The sequence below is a fragment of the Phocoena phocoena genome, chromosome 4 (genome assembly GCF_963924675.1).
Source record: "Phocoena phocoena chromosome 4, mPhoPho1.1, whole genome shotgun sequence".
NCBI classification, from domain to species: domain Eukaryota; kingdom Metazoa; phylum Chordata; class Mammalia; order Artiodactyla; family Phocoenidae; genus Phocoena; species Phocoena phocoena.
This window is the reverse complement of record NC_089222.1, coordinates 31188111-31214135: the sequence shown is the minus strand read 5'-3', so window position 1 is coordinate 31214135 and position 26025 is coordinate 31188111. Positions and strand designations below refer to the sequence as shown.

The 26025-nt window shown below is 44.1% G+C and overlaps 1 protein-coding gene across 1 annotated transcript in view; it reads left to right on the top strand.

Annotated features, from left to right (window-relative positions):
* Positions 1 to 6222: 6222 nt before the first annotated feature.
* WWTR1 (WW domain containing transcription regulator 1) overlaps positions 6223 to 26025 on the top strand; it is a 129572-nt gene continuing 109769 nt past the window's right edge. The window contains exon 1 of the mRNA XM_065876329.1: positions 6223 to 6653. Coding sequence (XP_065732401.1) covers positions 6223 to 6653 — 431 coding nt within the window. The remainder of the gene's footprint in view (positions 6654 to 26025) is intronic.

Sequence of the window (26025 nt, the reverse complement as noted above, 5' to 3'; positions counted from 1 at the left end):
AGAGCTCGCAATCCTTTTCAGGAGCTGAGTCCATATGCAGTGCCAAAATTACAGTGAATGGTGAGAGGGTGCCTTACAAACTGTTAAGAGGACACCAGTGGGTGCTGGAAGAGGAACAGGCAAAGTCATGTAAGGATCAGCGTTCCCTCAACAAGGAATTATGGCCTTCAGAGAAGCAGTTCCATAAGGAAATGCAAGATGTGTCTAGCCCTGCAGCTATTTACAATCCAGTTGGCGAGGCAAGAGATACTGAGGTAAAAGTTGAAATAGAATATAAAGCAGTGTTACGTGTGATTACGTGTCAAGGGACTGAAAAAGACAAGAACAACCTGAATTTAAGGGAAAGGAGGGATGGATGAAGGTTTGACAATGGCGTATGGAGGGCAATTTTGAGCAGGGTTCGAACAAAGAGATAGGTGTAGTGAAGGATTAGGCCAAATGTGCTTGGGTCAGAGCCTAGCTGGAGAGGATGAGGGACACATCTGTGTAAAAATTAAGGTCAGAATGCTGTGAAGATGGCAGTGTGTTGGGAGTCCTTGGGTGCTGGATTGATAGCTCTGACTTTTATTCTTGTGGGTAGTTGTTCAAAGCTTGTGAGCCAGGGAATGACATGAAAATGGGAGGCCAGAAATGAGGGACTGGAGGGAGAGAAACCAATTAGGAGGCCACTGCAAGGCTTTGAAGATAAGGTCCTGTTGTGGGAGTGGGAAAGGAAGGATGGTCTTGAGGGACATCAGAAGGAAGAATTGACAGTCCTTGCCGTTGATTGGATATGGACAGAGAGGGAGGAGAGAAAGTCTTTGCAAGTAGAAAGATTTACGTATCGGCAGGAGTGTCCTCTCAATTGATTATCTTATAAAAATTGTGGAGTTTCTTCTCTGTGAGATAGGTAGGCAGTAGGTATCTCACTGATTAAAAATGACAAAACCAGAGAGCAACTCCTGGCTCAAAGGAGGGGAGAGTAGAAAAAAGCACTCCGATCTAGGATTACAAACCCTGGGCTATGTCCCAGCATTTTTTCCCCCCCAAGAATTCATTTCACGTATTTGGACAAAATACAGGCATTCCTCGGAGATATTGCCAGTTTAGTTCCAGTCGCTCGAATCTTTTTGGTTTCCCCGTGCATATAAAAGTTACGTTTACACTGTACTGTAGTTTGTCAAATGTGCAATCGCATTAGGTTTAAAAAACAGACAATGTATATACCTTAATTAAAAAATACTTTATTGCTAAAGAATGCTAACCATCACCTGAGCCTTCAGTGAGTTGTAAACTTTTTGCAATAGTAACATCAAAGATCCCTAATCACAGATCACCTTTAGCAAATACAATAAGAAAAAAGTCTGAAATATTGTGAGAGTTACCAAACTATGATGGAGACACGATCTGAGCAAATGCTGTTGGGAAAATGGAGCCGGTAGTGTTGCGGGATGCAGGGTTGCCACAAACCTTCAATTTGTAAAAAAACCCGCAGTATCTGTGAAGTGCTACAAAGTGAGATCTTCCTGTACTTTAAAACTCACTGGGCCAGTCTCCTTACCTGTAAAATATTTGTCTATTATCCATTTGATGGGTCTCAGCCCAAATCACAGCCATTATTTATTAAGTACTTTAGCGTGTAACAGAATTTGTGTTAAGAACTTTATTTGTAATTTCTTATTTAATCTTTAGAATGCCCATTCTGCATTTAAAAAAAGAATTAAAAAATTTAGTAGCTTAAAACAGTATTCATTTTATTTGTTCTACAATCTGGGCTGGGCTGGGCTGGGCTCTGGTTCTACTGGTCTTGAGGCTGGTCACTGATGCCCTTGCAGTCAGCTGTTGGGCTGGCTGGGGGCTGGGCTCAGCTCCGGTGCTGGATGGCTGGAGTTCTCCCCATCTCCACCTATCTCAGGGCATTTTCCTCTGCACGTGGTTTCCCCAGCAAAGTAGTTGCACTTCTTCCCTAGTGGCTCAGATCTCCCAAAATTACAGAAGCAGAAACTTCCACACCTTCCTTGGGGTTAAAAGAGGGAACAAACACAGATGCAGGGCTGCATTTTCCGGGCGAAGGCAAGTCACTGGCCAGTCCAGATTTAAGTGGGAGGGACTCCATAAGGGTGTGACCAAAAGAAGGCCTGCAGTGTCACAGATTACCACACTATTATCTCCAATTTGTAAGTGAATAATCTATGATTTAAGGGAGGTTAAATTACTTGCCCAATGTAGAGAGTAGAGCTAGGCATTTCAAAGCTTGTGTTCTAAATCAGTGGGAACAGATAAAATTTGTATATAGTCGTTCCTCAGTATCAGCAGGGGGTTGGTTCTAGGACACCCCGCCCCCCCAACCAAAATCTGAGGATGGTCAAGTCCCTTATATAAAATGGCGTAGTATTTAAATATAACCTACACACATCCTCCCATATACTTTAAATCAGCTCTACGTTTCTTATAATAACTAATACAATTAAATGCTATGTAAATAGTTGTCAGTGTGCCACAAATTCAAGTTTTGCTTTTTGGAACTTTCTGGATTTTTTTTTTTTTTTTTAATCCACAGTGGATGTGGAACCCAAGGATACAAAGGGCCGACTGTAATTTGTTTTAATCTAAAATCCTGTGAGGTGGGTACTGTTATTGTTTCTAATTTACAAAGGAGAAAACTCAGGAATAGAGAGTTTCAGTATCTTGCTTCAGGTATTTTCCTCCAGAGATTCATTATACACTTACCTGTTACACCATACTGCCTCTTATGGGCAGTACCTGATATACACAAGGCATCTGTAAATGTTATTTAATCTGAAACTATTGTTTGAGGCACTGAAGCAAATCTCTTTGGCCATCCACTACCATATCTTATAGACTGTTTGGGAACTGGGAGTTTTCCCTTTGAGCTATCACGTGATCAGAGCAATTTCCATTTCAGGCATCTACTTTGTCTTCCACTATCTATGTCTTGAAGTTTGGCAAGGAATGCCCACCCGACCTCAATCCTGCTTCTCCCTAACTGATTAATCTCATGGCTCCCTCAGCATCTTCCTCTGTGCAGCAGCCAGGAACTCTTTACAAAGCAAGACCTTCCTTCCTGGGTGAGGACCTTCCTGGAGTTGGGCTGGCCTCAAGGTTGCATCTGTTCATCAAGTGGCTTCTGAATTAGTAACCTTTCGGTCCCAGTCACTTCCTCTAGTTCCAGAGCTAATTTTCCCATTGTTGCAACTGTGGTGGCTTCTGACGATAGCTTGTAAAGATGCTATTTCCCATGGAGTGACCTGTAGCAGCTTCCCCTTCCCTCTGCTGGTCCTATGGGCAGAGGACCTGCTGATGGGAAATAGTTCCAGAGTCTCCTGAAGGAGCCATGCTCTGCTCACCTTTTTTTTTTTTTTTTTTTTTTTTATAAATTTATTTATTTATTTTTGGCCGCGTTGGGTCTTCGTTGCTGCGCACTGGCTTTCTCTGGTTGCAGAGAGCGGGGGCTACTCTTCGTCGTGGTGTGCGGGCTTCTCATGGCTGTGGCTTCTCTTGTTGCGGAGCATGGGCTCTAGGCGCACAGGCTTCAGTAGTTGTGGCACGCAGGCTCTAGAGTGCAGGCTCAGTAGTTGTGGCACACGGGCTTAGTTGCTCTGCGGCATGTGGGATCTTCCCGGACCAGGGCTCGAACCCGAGTCCCCTGCATTGGCAGGCGGATTCTTAACCACTGCGCCACCAGGGAAGCCCTCTGCTCACCTTTGACAGTGATCCACATGACTGTCTTTCTCTCTCAGGCAGTCTTGATTTTCCCATCTGTGGGGAGTTTGGAATCAGAGCACACCCTCAAGCACAGATAATGGGGGGGCGGGCTCACTTAGGTGGCCTCTGCTCTATTTTGGGCACTGACAGGGAGAAGCCATTCAGGGAATGTGCCCCAAATACTCTTACCTTTTCCAAAGCAAAACTATGGGGTGTGGGGCTTCCCTGGTGGCGCAGTGGTTGAGAGTCCGCCTGCTGATGCAGGGGACACGGGTTTGTGCCCTGGTCCTGGAGGATCTCACATGCCGCGGAGCGACTGGGCCCGTGAGCCATGGCCGCTAAGCCTGCGCGTCTGGAGCCTGTGCTCCGCAATGGGAGAGGCCACAACAGTGAGAGGCCCGCGTACCACAAATAAATAAATAAGTAAATAAAATTTTAAAAATAAAAATAAAAGAAAGCTATGGGGTGGCCTTGTCTTTCCCATAAACTTTCCTCCTTCAAAGCAACTCCAGATTTTAATTTTGACTTTGTTCCACCCTTATAAAACTGTGAAGGCACAATACTTGCACTTGATACAATTCTATTTTATTTAACAAAGAGGTATGTAGGCAGGTATGTCTTCAAAGTGCTTTACATATATCGCCTCATATGACTTATTTCATAAACTTATGTTTGAATCAAATGGGGTCGGGTAGGGACTTTCTGAAGCCTGACTTACCTCGCAGCCACTCTCCCCTTCCCCCCAGTGGAGAAGGGACAAGGAAAGAAGGAATTGAGCTGCTCGGGAGGACCAGGCCGCCTCCTACTTCCCGCAGCTGTCTTGCCAGTCTAGATCTAGCAGGGGGTCTCCACCCCCCGCCTAGATCCAGTCGGTGGGAGGGTGGGTGGTTTTTTCCGGGTCACTGGCGCACCCTTTCTGCTCCCAGCCACCTGTTCCGGTTCCATCCCGGCTCCAGGCTCTCTGGAGGGCGTCAGGGACATTCCAATCCTCCCACTACCCGCGCGGATGTCTCGGGAGAGGGGGGCACGATCGCTGTCCCTTTCCAGCGCCCAAGCTTTGACCAGGTTTCTTCTCAACCCCTAGTGACTTGAGTCACACTGGAGAGGAAAGCAAGGATTGATAAATGGTTTGAAGGTTGTTTACAATGAACCAGCTGGCGAAGCCGCATCCCTAGCGACAGAGGCACTTTCTGGGCACCGTCTGCGCACGAGCAGACAATTGAAAGCCAAACAGCCGAGATGCCTCCTCGCCAGACCAAATATGGTCACAAGCGCTAAGTAGCCTCCCGTGGAAAAGCTGGCCTCGCTGGTGTCTCCCCGCGCCGGAGCGCACGCGGGCCGCCCTCAGGCAGAATCACGGATCAGTGCAGCGCTCCGGCGCTCCCGGCCTCGGCACCCGGCACTAAGGGAGGGCGCGGCGCCCAGGACCGGCCCTTACTCAGTCTGGGCCCCTCACCGGCGTGCCCTCCGCCGCCCCCAGCCTTGGTTTCGGTCCACAAGTCCTTGATTAAACAGGCTCGGGCCACTTTCCCTTTGATCCCGCCCCAAGTCCGTGGTAAACTCAAAGGAATGCAGATCCAGGGCTCCGCGGGAGAGGTCCGCGCGACCAGGAGGAGTGGGTGGAGGGCACCCGTCTCCTCTTACCCTGCAAAGTACCCAGCACGCCCAGGGTTTTCTGGAGCCGGGGGTGGGAGGAGGAGGAAGAGAAAGGGGAGAGACGAGCGGGGGCAGGCAGGCTGGGGACTTGGAGGTCATGCATAATTCAACAGCTCAACTTTCGGCCCCGCCTCTTTCCTGGGAGTGGGAGTTTGCTCCAAACTTTGTTTATGGGACAGTTCGGGAGCCGCGGCGGCCGCGCTGTCTGCTTCTCCTCAGCCTCCTCGCGGAGCGCGAGCGCCTGAGGCCAGTTCGGGGGATGTGAGAGCAGAAGGCCCTCGGCTGCCAGGCACCGAGTCTGGTCAGGATTTGCCAGCCGGGCCCCGGCTCCAGCCCTGCAAGCTCGGGACGCACCCTAGCGACCCAGGCCCGACAGCGAGTTCGGGCGGGACGGCGGCCGCCGCACGCCCAGACTCGGCTTCGCTGCGCGCCCAGGTAGTGTGCCCTCTGGCGCGTGCCCGCTCACCCGGCACCACTCCAGGGCGCCCGGCTCCTCGGGCTTCCGGAGTTGAGATGTCTTGGAGCTGGCTCCGGTTGAGACTTTGGGGGGCTGACTGCCCTGGAAAGTTTCGACCTGTCCTTTGCCACCAGCAGTTCAGCAGCGTCTCCAGTGCAGTTAACTCCCAGCAGCCGCCCCATCCCCCCTTTCCTGGTAACTTCTTGGCTTCAAGAAAGTTGCATAATTCTCGAGGCCAGGAGGGACCCCTCCCCCCATCCGGCTGGTCTTAACTGCTGGGTGTCTGGGATCCCGAGGCAGACATCTATCCGTCTCTTTTGCTTTTTCTCTCTATTCTTCCCCCCGTATCCCCCTCTCCGACCCTCAATAAAAGGCTAATCTGACCTCCTTTCTCCTTGCAGAAGATGAATCCGGCCTCGGCGCCCCCTCCGCTCCCGCCACCCGGGCAGCAAGTGATCCACGTCACTCAAGACCTAGACACGGACCTCGAAGCCCTCTTCAACTCGGTGATGAACCCCAAGCCCAGCTCGTGGCGGAAGAAGATCCTGCCCGAGTCGTTCTTCAAGGAGCCTGACTCCGGCTCGCACTCGCGCCAGTCGAGCACCGACTCGTCCGGTGGTCACCCTGGGCCCCGACTGGCCGGCGGCGCCCAGCACGTCCGCTCGCACTCGTCGCCCGCGTCTCTGCAGCTGGGCACCGGCGCGGGCGCTGCGGGCAGCCCGGCGCAGCAGCACGCGCACCTCCGACAGCAGTCCTACGACGTGACCGACGAGCTGCCGCTGCCCCCAGGCTGGGAGATGACCTTCACGGCCACTGGCCAGAGGTACTTCCTCAAGTAAGTCAGCCTGGAGCTAGGGGGGACACAGGGTCACGATACCCAGGGTGTGCACGCTTGTTCTTGAGTGTGTGCGTGTGTGCGTGTGTGAGAGAGAGAGAGAGAGAGAGGTGATGTGTCACCGTCCACCGCTGTTTCCCAGAGATCTGGGAGGCTGGAAATAGGGAGTGAGTCTCTGGGTGTTGGAATTGTAAGGGATCAGAAACTGAGTCTGGTGAAGTTCTTCCAGGGTTCTGGAAGTCACAAGAGATTCGGGACATGGAAACTCTTAGAGGTACAAGAAAAAAAAAACTTTTGGGAGAATTCTCATGAGACACATAGGTGACTATGCCCTGCAGCTGGAGTACTGATACAGACTCCTGGACCCAAACTCTTACTCCCTTCCCTGCCCACTCTAAGTCAGATAATCAGAGGCTGGTCCACTGAGATATGACACCAACAAAAATGCTAGAGCAGATCTGAGGCTTGGGGAGGAGAGGGACTCTTGGTAGTGTAGGCGGTCTCCAGTCTCTCCATTCTTGGGAAAAGCAGTCTGGAAAAGTGAACACTGCCTGGTAGGCCTTACTGGTGAGGTGATGACCACACAGCACCTGTGATGTAATTAGTAACTGCCCGGTGAAGTAGTTGTAGGCTGGACAAATCAATTGTGTGGAAATTGGGTCGGAGTTTTATTATGTCGCCCTTGGTAACCTAAAATACCATCGAATCAGGAGACTGCTTTGTCATTCTTCCCTTCCCTTTGTTCCAGCTTTTTGATGTAATGAAGTTTACATTTGAGTGGAATTAGACTGTATAGGAAAATATATTCATAGGCATAAAGAAGGTTGTTTCAATTGTGGTACCCTAAAATAATTATATTCTGGAGGAGAAGCCAAGCTGGAACTTGAAATGTAATTAGTGAGGTCATGGGGGGTCAGGCTATCAATGGCCTGGATTGAAGTCGTGCCAGCTGGACCACTTGGTCCAGGATTGCTTGCACTGGTGAGCTGTTCACTGCCATGGAGGGAAACTCCTCCTCTAAGAACTTGCCTTAGAATTTATGTTAAAGCCCATATTTCTTTGATTGAGTAGCTTTAGTTTAGACGTTAAGATGTTATGTGCTATTTTAAAAAGATAATCAACCCTTTCTTTGGCACTAATATTTGATACTTTGATTGCTGTGAGAGGACCCTAATAACAAATACACAAGGATGGATGAGGCTTATAATAGCCAACCCTTTGACTCATACTGGTGGCCAATTATTCCTTTCCCATCCCAAAGCTGTTGATGTCTTGTGCAAGGAGGAGTGCTTTAATTTTTTTCTGGGGTTGATGCATTGCTGAGAAGCCCTTGTCCTAAAACAGACTTGATGGTCATTTTAGTCCACAACTGGTCTTCTCCTGGGTTTTGAGTGACAGTGTGGACACGTACTCAGTGCTTTTCTTTTTTTAAAAAAATTATTTATTTTTGGCTGTGTTGGGTCTTCGTTGCTGCGCACAGGCTTTTCTCTAGTTGCGACGAGCTGGGTCTACTCTTCGTTGTGGTGCGCGGGCTTCTCGTTGCAGTGCCTTGTCTTTGTTGCGGGAGCACGGGCTCTAGGTGCGTGGGCTTCAGTAGTTGTAGCACATAGGCTCAGTAGTTGTGGCTCACGGGCTTAGTTGCTCCGCGGCATGTGGGATCTTCCCAGACCAGGGACGGAACCTGTGTCCCCTGCATTGGCAGGAGGATTCTTAACCACTGCGCCACCAGGGAAGTCCAGTGCGGAAGTCCAGTGCTTTGATTTCTAAATGGTTGGTGGAATTCAAGTATGTGATGTAATAGCATGACATTTTTCTAAGTGTGATGATATTGTTCCAAAGGATGGCATTAGTTTGTATACTATGTAAAGATCCAAAGTAGCATCTTGTATTGCTTTACTTAGGTAAATGCAGTTTTGAATATCTCACTGTGACTTTTATAGAAATGGACTTAGTAGTACCTACAAGTAGAAAAAGACCCAATAATTTCTAATAATTTTGGAGGCTAGTTTTGGTCCCAAATGATTTTTGAACTGTGTTTATAAATATACACACACAAATATGTATATGATTGGTATAGCTGGTTGTTAAAAATATGAAATAAGAGCTGGGCTTGCCTAATATCTGAGGAAAGCTAGGGGGAAAAGATCCCTAAACAGAAAGAAAACAAGAGTTCCCTTTTATACAGGCTTTGAATGATTGGAGTAGCTCTAAAATATGTTTGTGAAGCTAGGTTAAAAATGGAAGTAAGCCTTGGGTTTAGAGAAAGTTGATCTGCTCCATTTGCCTCACCCCCCCCCCCAACTAAAAGTCACTCCTCAGTCCAAAGCTGGATGCATCTTCATTTCACTTTGGATAGTCAATAAAGACAACAACTGGAAAAACGTGTAAGCAGTAGGCCTGTAGGCTTGATCTGATGCTATCCCTGGAAATTTTTTGGCCAAGTAGCTAAGGGAATTTAAGAAATTAAGTCACTGTGACTTTTGTTTTTTGAGATAAGCAATCTGCCAGGAGTTCTCTGAATTTCTTTTGGAGCTTTGTTTAAAGTTGGAATAAGATAAATGTTATATGCCACACTTTGTAACACAGCCTCAAAAAGCAATGTATTTTGGTGGATTTAAGTAGAAGCTTGGAAAATGGTGGCAACTAACCCTGAATTAATTTTCATAAAATCTACCCATGACTTTGCCCCAACATCTGTGAAATGGGGCTAGCAGTAGAATTCTATTCTTGATTTTGTCAAGAGTTGAGGGCTTTATAAATCAGAAATCAAAGTATTTTATAATTGACAAGGTCATTTTCTTGGGAGGAAGGTTAGAAAATTGAGGCCAGGGAAGGGTATTGACGTGACTTGGGGAATGCCATTTGTGGTTATTTAATGGTGGACCCTGGACTGGCCCTCTAATCTGTTGTCATCTACTTAGGGAGCAGTTTTCCGTTCTCCCCACTCCCACCTTTATCCTCATGTCACTTCCCCAGCTGAACAATGAGCTTTATGGGATACAAAGCCTGGACATCTAAGAAGCTTTAAAAAACCTTTTTGTCATTTTCTCAGGCAAGATTGTTCCTAGGTATACGGTGTAATCACTTTCTGGTACCTGTTACAGGGCACCTTTTCTAAGCATTCACACCTTCCCTGTGGTGTTAGGGTAGCATTTAACAATGGGGAGGATAGAATGTTAAAACGCATGGCCTCTGAAGACTGCATTGTTCCTGCTGTTCTCTACAGCTCATAAATCAGGCTGGGGTGTGTAGGTGTTGGGCTCTTAGCAACTGGCACACTGACTTTGAACACTGATCACATTAAAATTTTTTTAAAATTTCTGGTTATAAATGGAATACATGTTTGGTGTACATAGACCAGAAAATAGAGAATTATAAAGAAGAAAGTGATCTGGATTCAGTAGAACTTTCCATTCTTGTAGAAGATTTTTATTTGAATAACATATTCTGTAAGAAAAATTATCCCCACTGTTAAATATAATTCCAACTATAACATTTGCTGGCACTCTCAATTTTTAGTAATAATTTTAGTGTTTTGCCTTTTCTGAAATGTGTGGTAGAAAATTATTTTTGTCAAAGTGATCTGTGCAGTTGGTACCAAACCCAATAGTATAAAAGGACTTTTGTTGAAACACAATGGTTTCCTTCACCTTCTCAAGGCTCACAGAGGGAACCTTTCAATTTTTAATTTATTTTTTAAAAGAAATTTATTTATTTATTTTTGCCTGCATTGGGTCTTTGTTACTGCTTGTGGGCTTTCTCTAGTTGCCATGAGTGGGGAGCTACTGTTTGTTGCGGTGTGCAGGCTTCTTACTGCGGTGGCTTCTCTCGTTGCGGAGCACGGGCTCTAGGCATGCAGGCTCAGTAGTTGTGGCGCACGGGCTTAGTTGCTCCGTCGTGTTTGGGATCTTCCCAGACCAGGGCTCAAACCCATGTCCCCTGCACTGACAGGTGGATTCTTAACCACTGAGCCACCAGCGAAGCCCCTTTACGGTATTTCTGATTCCCCATTTTGTAAGTCAAGGAGGTTTGGGTGGCTATCAGTTCCACAATTTGCTTTTTGTTAGTGACACCTTAATATTCCAAAGCTCTGAACCCATAACCAATAAAAGTTTTGTGCTTTGTCCCCAAATTGACTTTTTTATTCATAAATTATTCTTGAAGTTGAAAAACTGGAGGCAACATTTAATATAATTTATTGCCTTGTGTATTAACATTGGATCTTAGACTTGCACATTGTGTCTGGTGTCAGGACTCCTGGGACACTCAAAGGAGGATATATCCAGCCCCAAAGTCATAGGGATTCTTTCTTTTCACTCTTCATCAGTTGTTAAAATTTGTGTTACCTTTTAGTTTCTTCATCTTGACTTTCTTAAACATTTTTTCCTATTATTTCTAATTGCCTTTTTATATGTTTATATACTATTTGCCTTTATTATGATCTCAAAATTTTCCAGGCTCTCAATCCCCTGGGTTCTGTCAGGTCTCCTTTCCTTAAGCTTTTATGTCCAGATTCCCTCATCTTTCTGTTCCATTCTTGTTGCTCTCTAGCTCTACAACAGAGCTGTCATCCTTAGGGCTTCTCTTTACTTCTTTCCATGGCTAGGAGTGCTGTTTGTTTGTCTTCCTCTTTTTTGGTTTATGCCCTCATTTTGCTGGAGTACATACTTGAGAAACTGTTTTTTTTTAAATTAATTAATTATTTAATTTTTGGCCGCCTTGGGTCTTCATTGCTGCACATGGGCTTTCTCTAGTTGCGTCGAGCGGGGGCTACTCTTGGTTGTGGTATGTGGGCTTCTCATTGCGGTGGCTTCTCTTGTTGCGGAGCACAGGCTCTTGGCGCGCGGGCTTCAGTAGTTGTGGCTTAGTTGCTCTGAGGCATGTGGGATCTTCCCCAACCAGAGATCGAACCCGTGTCCCCTGAATTGGCAGGCGGATTCTTTTTTTTTTTGAAGAGAGATGGCTTTTTATTATTTATTTATTTATTTAATTTATTTATTTTTGGCTGCGTTGGGTCTTTTGTTGCTGCAGGTGGGCTTTCTCTAGTTGTGGTGAGCAGGGGCTACCCTTGGTTGCAGTGCATGGGCTTCTCATTGCGGTGGCTTCTCTCATTGCAGAGCATGGGCTCTAGGTGCGCGGGCTTCAGTAGTTGTGGCACATGGGCTCAGTAGTTGTGGCTCGTGGGCTCTAGAGCACAGGCTCAGTAGTTGTGGCACACGGGCTTAGTTGCTCCGTGGTGTGTGGGATCTTCCCAGACCAGGGATGGAACCTGTGTCCCCTGCATTGGCAGGAGGATTCTTAACTGCTGCGCCACCAGGGAAGTCCTATTTCACGGTATTTCTAAAGATTAGATAACATATTTGAAGTGTCTGGTACATAGTAGACTTTCAGTACAAGTTCGTTCTTGCTTCCCCTTGCCTCCCCACATGCATATGCTGTCTACCTGGCCAAAATTGGATGCAGAGACCTTGCTAGTAGGATAAACTAATTTTGACTCTCAGTTATTGTTTGGTGCTGAATGAAGCCTGGATCTGGAATTGCAAGCTGGTTTTTAAAATTGTAAGTAAAGACTGAGAATCAATTTTCCTGTTAAAAATCCTAAATAGGAATGCCCACCACAGATTCCCTTTTGCTGCTGCATCTTGGGCAGAGGATGTCTAACCTCTTCTGAGGAGGGTCTACTTTCTGATTTTTGGAATCTGGCTTGTAGCTACTAGTGGAGCCCCGTTTGTGTGTGGGAGGGGGAGTGAGATTGAGAAGTGGGGTGAGAGGAAGAGGGGAGGTAATTGACATTGGTTGATTACCTGCTCTATCCCAGAGGAGGCAGGGAGCTATAAGTCAGTACTTCCCAGAGAGGCAGCGCCAGAATCACCCAGGGAACACACTCCTGACACATGTGTAAGGAAACTTTATTCATAACCCTAGGTGCTCTTCACACGTTCTTTTAACTCTCACAGTGACCTGTGAACAGGTACATGTTATTTTCTCATTTTACTGTTGAGGAAACTGAGGCACAATAAGGTCGAGTAAATGGCCCAGGGTCACATAACAGGCGAGTGGCAAAGGTGGGATTAGAATTATGTGATTCTCAAACCTGTACTTCTGCACTTGTACAGTACTGCCTCATGTCAGTTACATGCCCATAATTAGGCCCTGTAACTAGGTATCCTTGGTGACCAGACAACTTTGGAGTGGTGGATGGAGCATTAGAGTTTGCTTCTAAACTCAGTCTGGGTGATCAAATTTGGAGCTCTCAGTGCTGGAGAGAGAGAGAAATGATGAACCAAACCAGAAATGGATAGTATACCTACAATGACTATTTTTTCTTCTCATTGAGATTTTCACCATTAATAAATCCATATCATTTTACAGGGCACACAGATGTGACATGGAGGGCGGATGACCTAATTTATGTCAGGATTGGGTATGTTGCTGAGGACTTGTTGAGAGGGTTAGTTAGATGTTAGTAAAGTAGCTTACAGGAAAAAAATTTACTTCTCATTGTCTTTATAATTGCAAAGATTGATTAGAAATACATTGCTTAAAGGGTTGATTCAGTGTCAGTTTTTGTTTGTTGACAAATTAAGACGTGTAGGAATTACACCCTTACTTATCATCTCTGCCTTTCCCATCCTCCATCAATGAAATATCTAACCACAGGAGAGGATGGTGGAAGTAAATGAATCCACCAATCCAGGGGATAATTTTTTTTTAAAGGGTGATTTGGAAGACTGAGGACTGAAGTAATAAACTTTTTATTGAAGGGGAAATTCTGAGGGGATGGCCCTTCTGCTGGTCTGTGGGGGACTGTGCATGTTTTAGTGCATTGAAATATCAGCAGAGCAATGTTTTCCAAAGTGTATTCCTTGGAACCCTAGTCCACTCAGATACTTTGTGAACAAAAGGTTCCTGGACCAATAGATTTGGGATATGTTGCAGGCTCTGTCCCTCTCTTGGAATTTCACAATACACTTTCAAGACTCCGGAGTCACTTGTTACAAAACTAGTTTATTTTTAAGCCAATATTTCACAAGCGTATTTGACTTTTGAACATTTTTATTCCAACTATTATCTCATACTGTCCACCTAGGAATGTCCTATGGACTTTGGGAAGCGTTTTTGTGACTTCCATTGTTATTTCTCTAGTTGAGAGTTTCATGTTTAAATCAAGTTACAGTTTTTCTTTTCACTGTGCTTTGAGTAGATGTATTATGTTTTCATTTATATTTCTTGATTTAACAGTTAGTTACCAATGCTTAGAGATAAGAAATGGCCCTAAATCAGACAAGTGGGATATAACACATAAAAACCCAATAATTACGGTACATTGTGAAAGGGTCATAATCCTGATTTTATTTTAAAAAGTGTGTGTGTGTCTGTCTGATAGAGGGTTACATACCAAACTGTGTTTGATGGTCATTTGTGGGATTATGGAGATTTTTCTTGTCTACTTTTTGCCTTTCTGTATGTTCCAAATGTCGCATAATAAACATATTTTTTTCTAAATCGGGGGAAGAGGGAAGTTATAAAAACCACAGGAGAAAGCAAGCAAAGAGGCAGGGGAAGATGGAGTGGTAGATTTGGGTAGGTGTATGGGGCATGGGAGGGATCTTGTAGCCTTAGCTCAGTAACTGAAGCCTGGAGCTTATGTTCTAAGGAGATCCTCTTTGGGACTGCTTGTGTTTTTCTTGTTTTGGGTTCTTTTTAAAAAAATTTTTATTGAAGTATAGTTGAATTACAATGTTGTGTTAATTAATGCCATACAGCCAAGTGACTCAGTTATACATGTATATGTATTCTTTTTCATATTCTTTTCCATTATGGTTTATCACAGGATATTGAATATAGTTCCTTGTGCTAGACAGTAGGACCTTGTTGTTTATCCATTCTATAGATACCAGTTTGCATCTGCTAATCTGTTTTGGGTTATTTTCTTTAGAAATGAACACCGTAATTGCTAAAATCTTAACCAAAAATTCTCCAGAAAAGTCAGGATAAGAAGTAGACTTAATGGCAAATCTTCTGAATTTCCTTCAACATATTCTTTATTTGCATACACTTCTTCCTGGACTTCTAGATTTTATTGAATGTTCCATCTAGACCCAGCAGATGATAAAGGGATAAACGATGTTTGCTGTTAGATGAAGCGAAACCAGGAATCTATGCAAAGTGCTTTGCTCTGCGCCTGGCACAGCGAGCAGCCCTGAAAGTTTACTTACTCCTGTCTTGTTTCTGGTTGAGATGGTGGTGGGGGCAGTGCTCTCCCAGGGCCTTGCCTTTGTGCCATCTTAAAGGTCTTCAGCCATTTCAGCATTTACGACAAAAAATCATTGCACTCTTCTTGTGTGCCAACACAGTGCACTGCGCCCGGGGGTCGGGGGGAGAAATGTGGCAGCTTTTCGGACCTCAGGCAGCTGACAGTCTAGCTGGAGAGACATGGGGAATACAGACAAAACCAGGCTAAATAGCCTCCTTCTGACCTGTGTGCAGCTGCCCTCCTGGGTTGGAAGCACTTTGAGGTGTGTCACAATAAGGCTGTCATTTCTATAGGTCTGAAACTTGCAGCTGTGCTGACCATCTTTTGGTTTCTCCCATTGGCTGTGCTCCTGGCCTCAGGAACTTGGCACAAGCTGCTACCTGTGCCTGGAATATTATTTCCCCGCTTTTTGCCCAGTTAATGCCTACACTACCTTTAGGCATCACCTTAGATGCCAGCCCTGCAGGGGTTTTCGCCTGACTCACAGCCCCCGCACTGGCTTAGATGCTCCTGCCAGGTTCTCCCACAGCCCTCTGTGTCTCCGCAGATGTAGCACTGCTGCTATAATGCTATCGTTGTGTGGTTGTTTTTTTTTTGGCCACACCGTTCGGCATGTGGGATCTTGGTTCCCTGACCAGGGATCGAACCCGCAACCCCTGCAGTGGAAGCCCAGAGTCCTAACCACTGAACTGCCAGGGAATGCCCCATATTACTGTTGATTTATTTCTCTTTCTTACTACAGTGTAACCTCCTTGAGGGCAAGAATGATGTTTTTCTTGCTTGTCATTGTATAACCTGAGCACAGGGCCTGGCACATAGGTAGGTGCTTGATAAGGAAAGAATCCCATAATATTTTCTTTTAAATCTTTGCAAGCTTGCACCCTGGAATTCTTCATAGGAATCTGCCGTGTTTAGGAATGTAGTTCCATCAGGTCTGTGCGCATCCTGGATTGAAAGTTTACAATCCTAGCTCCACGTACTAAATGCAGTGGAGAGGAAGATAGATGAAGGGTGGGTGTTCAAAGAAGTCTCTGTAAAGGTGGTTGGGCATAAATGGAGTCTTGAAAAATGGGAAGAATATGGGCAGGTGAGCAGAAGGGCCTTCCAGGAAAGAGGGGATAGGAAGAGAAGTGCAGAAGCAGAAATGCTAAGTGTCTATTTTTGAGGCCAAGAAGAACCTGGCCTGACTTAGCTTGAAGATAAGTATTGGTTGTTAGATGACCATGCATCCCACTGAGGCTTTAGAACCTCAGCTAGGATGGGTACACGGACCTTTCACTAGTCCGTGTGGCAGCTTCCTCATCCCTTCATTGAGATCCACCAATCCTAGAGTTATCTGAATGTAGCGTAAGACCCCACCATTGTCCCTTATGTTGAGGTCTTCCTAGTTCTTTAGGGAACTAAGCACTCTATACTAACGTATGTGTCTGAAATGATAGTGCTTTCCTAGCAAACCAGCCATTCCTCTGTCCATCCATAGATCCGTTCGTTGGTCATATATTTAATTTAGCCTGTGCAGTTCCACCATAGTGGGTGGTCTTTGCTCTCCAAGTTAGTGGGGTACGGGGCTGCCCTCGACTCAGGCCCGTCCCCACTGAATCTGCCATCTCTGCTTGTAAATGAATAGCTTGCAGGTCTGGTTGTTCCCAGAATACTCTTGTAGTTTTGGATGAGGCTGGTCACCTGGGCACAGACCAAATTGAGATTCTGGAACCACAGTTAATCCACCGAAGCCCACCTAGGCCCTGAGCAGCCCGTGGCCTCCCTCTCAGGGGAATCCTTCCGAGGCTCTTAGTGAAGCCCACTGGGAGCCTTTTCACACTCACTCATGGTGCTGAATCCCATGTGAATGTTTTCAGATGACTTCACATGAAAAAATATTTTTCAAATAGGTAATAAATACATGTAAATGACAAAATTTTCAATAGTACCAAAGCATGTACCCTCCCTCTAGTCCCCTGGTACCCTCCCCAGCATACCAGTTTCTTTTGTCTTTCCAGAGAAACTCTGTGTGAGTACAAGTATGTGTATGTATATGTAAATTAAATGTGTATTCCCACCTAGACTATTTTCAATACAGTACAAATGGCACACACTCTTCTCTACCTTCCTTTTGTCATTTAGTATATCTTGGTGTTTATTCCTCTTCTGTACATAAATATCGGCTTTATTTCTTTAAGGACTACATAGTATTCCATTGTATGGATGTACAATGAATTTCTTAATCTGATCCCCTATTGATGGACACTTAGATTGTTTCTGATTTTATTTTTAAGTATAAAGATATTATATGCTCAGTCACTACTGGAGGGAGGAAAGTGGAAAATAGATTCTTCTGATTTTCCCTGGATCCTTATTTAGAGACAACCGTTGTTAATGCTTGCATTAATTAACGCTTGAATTACTTGCATAAAGAGCAGAGACTCTCTGCCTCCTACCTAATTTATTAGATATCTAATAAATCTATTAGATATCTATTAGATATCTAGCTTATCTGTTATCTAATTCCTCTATCATCTACTGTTCTACCTATTAACCAATATACCTACCCTTCTTATACAAGGGTGATACATGGGCTGGCAGATGCACTGGCCAGTTAGATGGATGCCCAACCAATCGGAATGAGTAGCATAGCAGTGTGAAGTAGCTGAGCCTGTATCTCAGTGCTACTCAAAGTGTAGTCCGTAGACTGACACCAGTGTGCTAATGTTACGGGCCTGTGATGAGCGAGATACAGAAGTCGAGAGTGTTTAGAAACTTTTATAGCAAAATAACATTGCTGTGACATCTAAGCACACGATCGATGGGATTGCCTTGTGGAACAGGGTAGTTTGGGTGCGTCAAACTTGTGTGATAAGTCACATGTGGCCTGAGCTACACACAAGCCATCTACGGTAGGACCACATACTTGGCTTGGCGGATTGAAAATAAAAAACACTAGTGCTTTACAACAGATAGTTTGAGAAGCACTAATCTATTCCTCTCTCCTTAATTCTATCTATCTATCTATCTATCTATCTATCATCTATCCATCCATCCATTTACCTACCTATCATTTTATTTTTCCATCCACCCTTATAACTATCTTTTAGATATCAACCAACTAATCAATCAATTAATCACACCTTTCATTAACTTAAGAATAATCAACCAAAGATGTTGAATAACGAGTCTCAATATGGAAAGAAATTCTATGGCACAAAGGTTGTATATGATTAATTTTTCAGTACGTAATATATTTTATGTCTTTGTGGCCCCCTACACTAACTCTTTGTTTTAAAAATATGCTTTGACACACTTCAATTCTGAACACTGAAGATAAATTCAAATTCTGTTCTTTTTGGTGACTAATTTACCTGTAAACATGGCTAGCTATAGACTTAGTAATTAAAACATGGCTCCTAAGCCAGGGATTGTGCGTTCGTGTCCTACCTGGGGTGCCAAAACAAAACAAAACAAACAAAACATGGTGACTGTGGAAAAATGCATATGCTGGATTGTTTATTAAAATATATTTTCCTTTGTGATGGCTTTTCTGCAAATACTGAGATATGGATATTTGTCTTTCTCCCAGTTTGCCCATGGAAAACCTTTCTTGGCTTAGGTGTTCACAGGTTGAGGAAGCAACTGTGATAGTCCATCAAAAGTAGAAAACACAAGCAAATGATAAATATAACCAAAATGAACAGACATACTTTTTTTTTTTTTTTTTTTTTTGTGGTACACAGGCCTCTCACTGTTGTGGCCTCTCCCGCTGCGGAGCACAGGCTCCGGACACACAGGCTCAGTGGCCATGGCTCACGGGCCCAGCCGCTCTGCGGCATGTGGGATCATCCCAGACCGGGACACGAACCCGTGTCTCCTGCATCGGCAGGTGGACTCCCAACCACTGCGCCACCAGGGAAGCTCCCAGACATAACTTTTACTGACTTGATTTTATTTTTGGAATTCTTCTTAAAGATTGCTTTTTGGGAATGCCCTGGCAGTCCAGTGGTTCGTACTCCGAGCTTCCACTGCTGGTGGCCCAGATTCGATCCCTGGTTGGGGAACTAGGATCCTGCAAGCCGCATGGCCAAGAAAAAAAAAGACTGCTTTTTAACATACTCTCATCAAAAAATTTAAGCAGAGCTGAAGGATATAAAGTGAAAAAAGTACTCCACCCTCTAGTTTTACTCAGATAGAACCACTGTTCACAATTGCTTGTGTATCTTTCAGGGATTTATTATGTATACACATGACCTCATTTATACTTGCATCAGTTGGATGTTTTGGGATCTTGGGAAGCACAGCTTAGGTGGTCTTTGTTTCTAGTTGACCCTCACACAGCCTCAGGACTGAGAATAGATATGGGTTAAATTCTGGAGAAATTCATGTGATGCCTGAGGGGGAAGTCTCAGGGTGAGAAACCTTGGGGTAACTATAGTTCAGAGACTGGGATTTGGCTTTGTGGTTCAGAAAATTGTTGCCCTTGGTGCTCCAGAACTGATCAGGGTTTCCAGGGCTGTCTGATGTGGGCTGTACTGGGATGAAATGGGGATAGACATTGTAACTGCAGTTTCAGGATTCACAAGCCGTGACTTGAATATTCTGTCACTCTGGAATGAAGGTACTCGTACGAGTGATTTTTTTTTTTTTTTTTTTACTATCTCTTTTTTTTTTTTATTTAAAGACTTTTAAGTTAGGCTCCATTCTAGATATTTTATATTGCCTCCTTCACAATCTTTTTTGGAACAAACGTGTTATCATTTCATTGGTGATATGCCATCCCTGCAGATAGAGCATATGAGTGATTTAATCATAGGGAAGTTGCTTTGATAGTGCTGGAAAAGGGAAGAAGTGAAATCAATCATTTGAGGGGTAGTGAAATCATTTCAGGGATATTAGAGAGGTAAATTTGAAAGGGTTTGCTGATGGATTAGATAAGGGCAGTGAGGAAAACAGGTGAAATGGAAAATTTGCAGGTTGCTGGCTATATAATGGCTTGAATGGTGGGGCTTCTAGTTGTAACAAGCAGTACTGGAAGGTTTAGAAGAGGTTGAGAAGTGTTTTAGCATGTTGAGTGTAAGGTGACTTTAAGATTTCCAAGGGAGATATATATATATATATTTTTTTTCTTTTTCCAGGTGACTATATCTACCTATTAGATAGGTAGATATATTATCTATATAACTGTATTATCTACATATATTATCTATATAACTATAACTGTATATATATATTACTATTATTCAAATCCAGGTGTGGATGAGATTCCTTAGAGAGAGGTTACTTATAGATTGAGAAGAAAGGAGAAGTGCCGTTAGACTTGGTAAATGAGATGGAGAAGAAACAGCCAGAAATATATAGGAGGAAATCCAGAAAGTAATGCCCCAAATCCAGGGAAGTTCAAGAAGGAGGAAGGGTTAATTTTGTGGCATGTTTCTCAGAGGTCAAGGAAGATGAGAACTGAAAAATGTCCAGTGAATGGTTTTTCCACTGAGGCCACTTTCTTTCTCCAGGGTTGGGCCAGGTCAAGGGCCTGGGGCACTAATTCGGATAAGATAGCTTTTGAAGAGAGAAAAATGATGAAAATAAGCATATGAATTAGATAAGGCGTGTCCCACAAATTCCCACCTCGGCTGAGGTGTCCTGCTAAGGAGCAAGGTGCTCTCCCTGTAGAGATCCACTGGCTGTCTAGAAGGACCACACATTTACTTATTTAAACATCTGGTTAAAATGAGGTCTGAAATCAGTGTTTTATAACTAACTGAGATAAGTTACAAGACTTGGGTAAAAATATTACTCTAACTGATATGATGATCACTTGCCACGAGGAAAGTTGCCATCTCCAGTCCTCGCTGTGGTCAGACTTTTGTCACAGTTTGTAGCTCACAGGACTGTCACTGCTGAGACGCGTCATACTTAATTGCAGCCATAAAAATAGCAGATTACGTTTGGAGAGTATCAGTTAAAAATTTATGAAAAAAAAATTTATGGTTCAGAATATTATGTAACTGTAGTTTCAGATAAACGTTTATCATTCCATCTTTGTTTCTCCATTTGCCGGAACTGATTTTGATAGCTGGCAAAGGGGATTCTGAAATTAATGCAGGTAAATGCCCTGGGTCAGTTTATCCTCTCACAGTGTAAGTAAATGAAACATGCTTGATTTTATCAAACTGGTTTGAGTTTGAATACATTTTATAGTTAAAGCTGGGATTGTGGTTAAGAGCCTATTCTGCTGCATTTTGCTAAGATGGGAGCATCGTGGTCCTGTTACTGGTTTGGGACTTGTGTGAACATGTGAATTTAGTAGGAGGGATTAAGAGTCATAAAAGAAGCAGTAAACTTCAGTGCTGCTTATAAGATGACTTATGTTTTCTGTAGACGCACTCTCTAGTGCAATTGTCACCACTTTTATGGGTCTTAGTTTTCGGTACTATGTGAAATATAAACCTTTGCATATAGGACTTTTGGCAAATATGAATTCTTGTTACATAACTATATCATCCAGAATATGTTTGGCCATTTGTGCGTTTTAGCATAAAATCCAACCATAAATATGTACTGTAGTAAAAACTTGTAGGAAGGAAAGACAGGAATGGGGAAAGAACACCTACTTAAAGGTCAAGCTGTACCCAGATGTGTTTTTATTTATTTTTTTTATAGGATTTACTCTTTTTTAAAAAAAATTTATTTTTTTATTTAGGGCTGTGTTGGGTCTTCGTTTCCGTGCGAGGGCTTTCTCTAGTTGCGGCAAGCGGGGGCCACTCTTCATCGCGGTGCGCGGGCCTCTCACTATCGCAGCCTCTCTTGTTGCGGAGCACAGGCTCCAGACACACAGGCTCAGTAGTTAGGGCTCACGGGCCTAGTTGCTCCACGGCATGTGGGATCTTCCCAGACCAGGGCTTGAACCCATGTCCCGTGCATTAGCAGGCAGATTCTCAACCACTGCGCCACCAGGGAAGCCCCCCAGATGTGTTTATAAATTATGGTCCGTTTTTTCCATACGCTTTTAAAAAAGTTTAGTTATCTTATCTATGGTCTGAAAAAAGTTAAACTTGCATCTATTGATCTGGCATTTCTGTAAGCATGAAGATGGCAAGGGCTGTGTTTGGGGCTTCGGAAAGTTCTCAAGCAAAGGTCCAAGGGCCGTAACCCATACGGGACACAGTGGAGACATTGTTCTTTCTGTTTGTCCGTTGCTTACATTTTAATAACTATTGAGTAGTCGGTGATTATTAACAGATTTTTAACAGTAGGAGCAGAGGAGAGTGTAGAGTCATTAGGAACAATTTGGAGTGTCAACATTAAAGAAATGATTTTAAAGGTTAGACTCAGAATTGTTGAAACTTTTGCCTGAAACTTTGGCAGGTGGCTAGACCAACACAGCCTTTTTTAATTATTAGCCATAGTGAAATGAGTCAGGTTTTGCCACAGTGCTTTTCATTTAACCTGATAATTGGCCAGCCCTAGTTAATTGGTTGAAAACCATCACAGGACTTCGATTTTTCCACTTGCTCATGCACTGGAATGTCCAGCTTACCTTATGTGTGTGAATAAAAAATCCCACGATCTAAGTGCATTGTCCATACTCACCTTAAAGCTGAGTATCGGTAGCACGTTAAGTTTCAAGAGTTCTCGGAAGGTCCTTCTGAGGCCTGGTAAACACCTTGGTGACTGGTACATATCTCTTTGGAGTCTAGTTTTGAGAGCTGCTGAAAAAGAGTATTATAAACTTGCAAGTGATCATGGAGGTGTAAACTGATGCTGTGGAGTTGCTTCAGCTGAAGTGAAAGATTATATTTACTGACACTACGAATGGGTTTTTAAAACAATGTCTGTTTTGTACACTGACAGTCGAGTCTGCCAAGAGTAGAACAGAAAAGTTGCATTGTGGAATAAGATAAAAGAACACTGCATAATAAATAATATCTAATACCATTAAAATATAAAGTTTCCTTTCCAAAATGTAAATAGGAGCTTCTAAATGAATGTTTTAAGAATCTGATTTTACTTTGATTTGTCCAGTGACTTGATGCATAAGGTGATTATGACTCAGAATATGTCCAGATCTAGACTATTACAGTAAATAATACATCTATATAGCATGTAAAAGATAAATAAACCTTCAATGACATTGTGTTTTAGTGATAGCGTAGAAATTGTTTTTTATTAGAATAGGTCAAAAGTAGTTCATTAGCAATAAGCAAAATGTTATCATCCACCAGTTTCTAAGACTAGAATAACATATCTACTGGTTCTAACCTTTATCCATAGACAACATCACTGGTCTCTGAAAATCAATGAGGGAACACAGGCAAAGGGGTAAGCTATAGAAACCTTTACTAAGTCTTTTAAGAAGCAAGGGTGGGGGGTACTTCCCTGGTGAAGCAGTGGTAAAGAATCCTCCTGCCAACGCAGGGGACACAGGTTCTGTCCCTGGTCTGGGAAGATCCCACATGTCGGGGAGCAACTAAGCCCGGGCGCCACAATTACCGAGCCTGCGCTCTAGAGCCTGCGGGCCACAGCTACTGAAGCGTGCGCGCCTAGAGCCCGTGCTCCGCAACAAGAGAAGCCACTGCAATGAGAAGCACGCGCACTGCAACCAAGAGTAGCCCCCGCTCGCCACAACTAGAGAAAGCCCACACGCAGCAATGAAGACCCAACACAGCCAAAAATAAATAAATAAAATAAATAAATTTATTAAAAAAAAAAAAAAAGAAGCAAGTGTGGGGATCTTTTACACCCTTGTTGTAAAGATTGATTGGCTCTTGCCCTGAGTGGATTTTGAACACAAGGAGAGATTGCATGGAATTAAAAATTGTTCTTTAAAAAATGTCTTATCCTGGTGGAGAAGCATTTATCTGAATCCAGTGGGGAGGACCAAAAACGTTGCTTAAAAGGCTTTTTTTTTTTTTTTTTTGCGGTACGCAGGCCTCTCACTGTTGTGGCCTCTCCCGCTGCGGAGCACAGGCTCCGGACGCGCAGGCTCAGTGGCCATGGCTCACGGGCCCAGCTGCTCCGCGGCATGTGGGATCTTCCTGGACCGGGGCACGAACCTGTGTCCCCTGCATCGGCAGGCGGACTCTCAACCACTGCGCCACCAGGGAAGCCCCTAAAAGGCTTTTAAGAAGGTTAGGCACAACTCTTTTGCCAAGTGGGCTGGCTGAATAAGGGAGATCCAAATATTCAGAGTCCTGTTAGTGTCTTGTGCCGTTATATAATCGCAAAGGTGAACTTTTGGGGAGGTGGTTTGTTGAGAGGTGGGGTAGATAATCGGATAAGTAACAAGTGTTTAGAAAGATAAGGGTTTATAAAAGACCTTCGAGATGTTTGTAGATGTCCTTTGCTATAGGACAAGGCCAGAAATGTTACCTGAGTTGTTTATGGGAAGATGGAAAAGCTAACTTTAGTTTACTCAGAATAACAACGAAGAATGATTTATTCATTGAAAGAGTGGACTTTGGAGTCCATCACTAGGACTTTTTGGGATGGGCTGACTTGAAAGCAGAGAAAATATAACCAGGTGGCCCTTCAAGGCAGCCCAAATATAAAGTATCTGACTTCAAAAAAAAAAAAATAGTATCTGACTTCATTTCTACCTGGCTGGACATGCGAAGATGCCCAGATCTCTGTTCAAGCCAGTGTTTCTGGTCTCGAGCCCGATGGTAGAGTGGCCGGCTTTGATTTGCTTCCTGCCCGAAGCTTGCTTTGGGTGAATTTAAAAACCTGTTTTGTTTCACCCGTCATCCGGCTGGGCCTTACCCATAATTCCTGCACTTTGATTATGGGGGTTATTATAGGACAAGAGCTTCTTTGTAAAAGAGCATGTTTAATACTCTGGGGTGTAGCGTGACTAGCGGATATAAATTGTATGGAAGCAATTAAACTCGAAGGAAATGTCATGTGGGCTGAATTTAAACATACAGACTTGTGGCATTGATTTTTTTTTTTTTTTTTTTAACTTACACCGAGAAGGGTGGAGAGGGAAAAATAAAGGAAGAAAGGAGAGAAATAGGCCAAGAGAGTGAGGGAGACAAGAGAAAACGAATCATTTTGAACACGTGGTTAAAACTCCGAAGTTCAGGGAGGGCCAGTTTTATGCTAATGCCATTGCCCTTCATATGAACTCTTTAAAAATACAAATGTCAGGGAATTATACTCTATTTGGGGACTTGTATCCCTTTTTGCGGTTGGTCGGTCCCTTTCGATTCAAGGCATGTGTGTATCTAACAGTGGAGTGATTTGGGGGGAATATGTTAATAAACAGGACTGAGGGTAGCCAGCCCGTAATGGCTGTGAGGGTGCTTATCACTCCAGTTTTCTCTCCATTTTGTGCTCATGGCCTCTGTATATTTCATACAGAGTGTCTCGTCTTTGGACTTCTGATTAAGAGTAGTGTATCGGGGCTTCCCTGGTGGCGCAGGGGTTGAGAGTCCACCTGCCGATGCAGGGGACACGGGTTTGTGCTCTGGTCCGGGAAGATCCCACATGTCGCGGAGCGGCTGGGCCCGTGAGCCATGGCCGCTGAGCCTGCGCGTCCGGAGCCTGTGCTCTGCAACGGGAGAGGCCACAACAGTGAGAGGCCTGCGTATCGCACAAAAAAAAAAAAAAAGAAAAGAGTACTGTATCATTTCTCTCACTGGCCTGGAATGTTCTCCGTCTCCTGCTTGGTCTAGCCAACTCCATCTCCTCTCTGACACCTTATTGGACCAACCAGCTAGAAGGATCTCCTCCTCCTTCTCCAGACCCCATAGGAATTTGATCTGTATGGGTAATTTGGCAATTGATCTTTCCTACTGTCCATTAAAATATTGTGTAAGACTTGTTAAATGAATGGATTTATTTCACTTTACCCAGCATTTCAACTCTCGGAATATGGACCTGGTGTTGTGTTGTCCTTCATGCCTAGTGCCTGTGGATACGAAGGAATATTTTTTGAGATCAAGGCTAATGCTGAACATGCTTTTGAAATGATCAAAATGTTACTGAGTGGTCAGAGGCAGAAAAGGATGCCTTTTCTTTTATTCGGCTGCACCATGCGGCATGTGGGATTTTAGTTCCTGGACCTGCACCCCTTGCGGTGGAAACGCAGAGTCTTAACCACTGGACCTCCAGGGAAGTCCCAGAAGA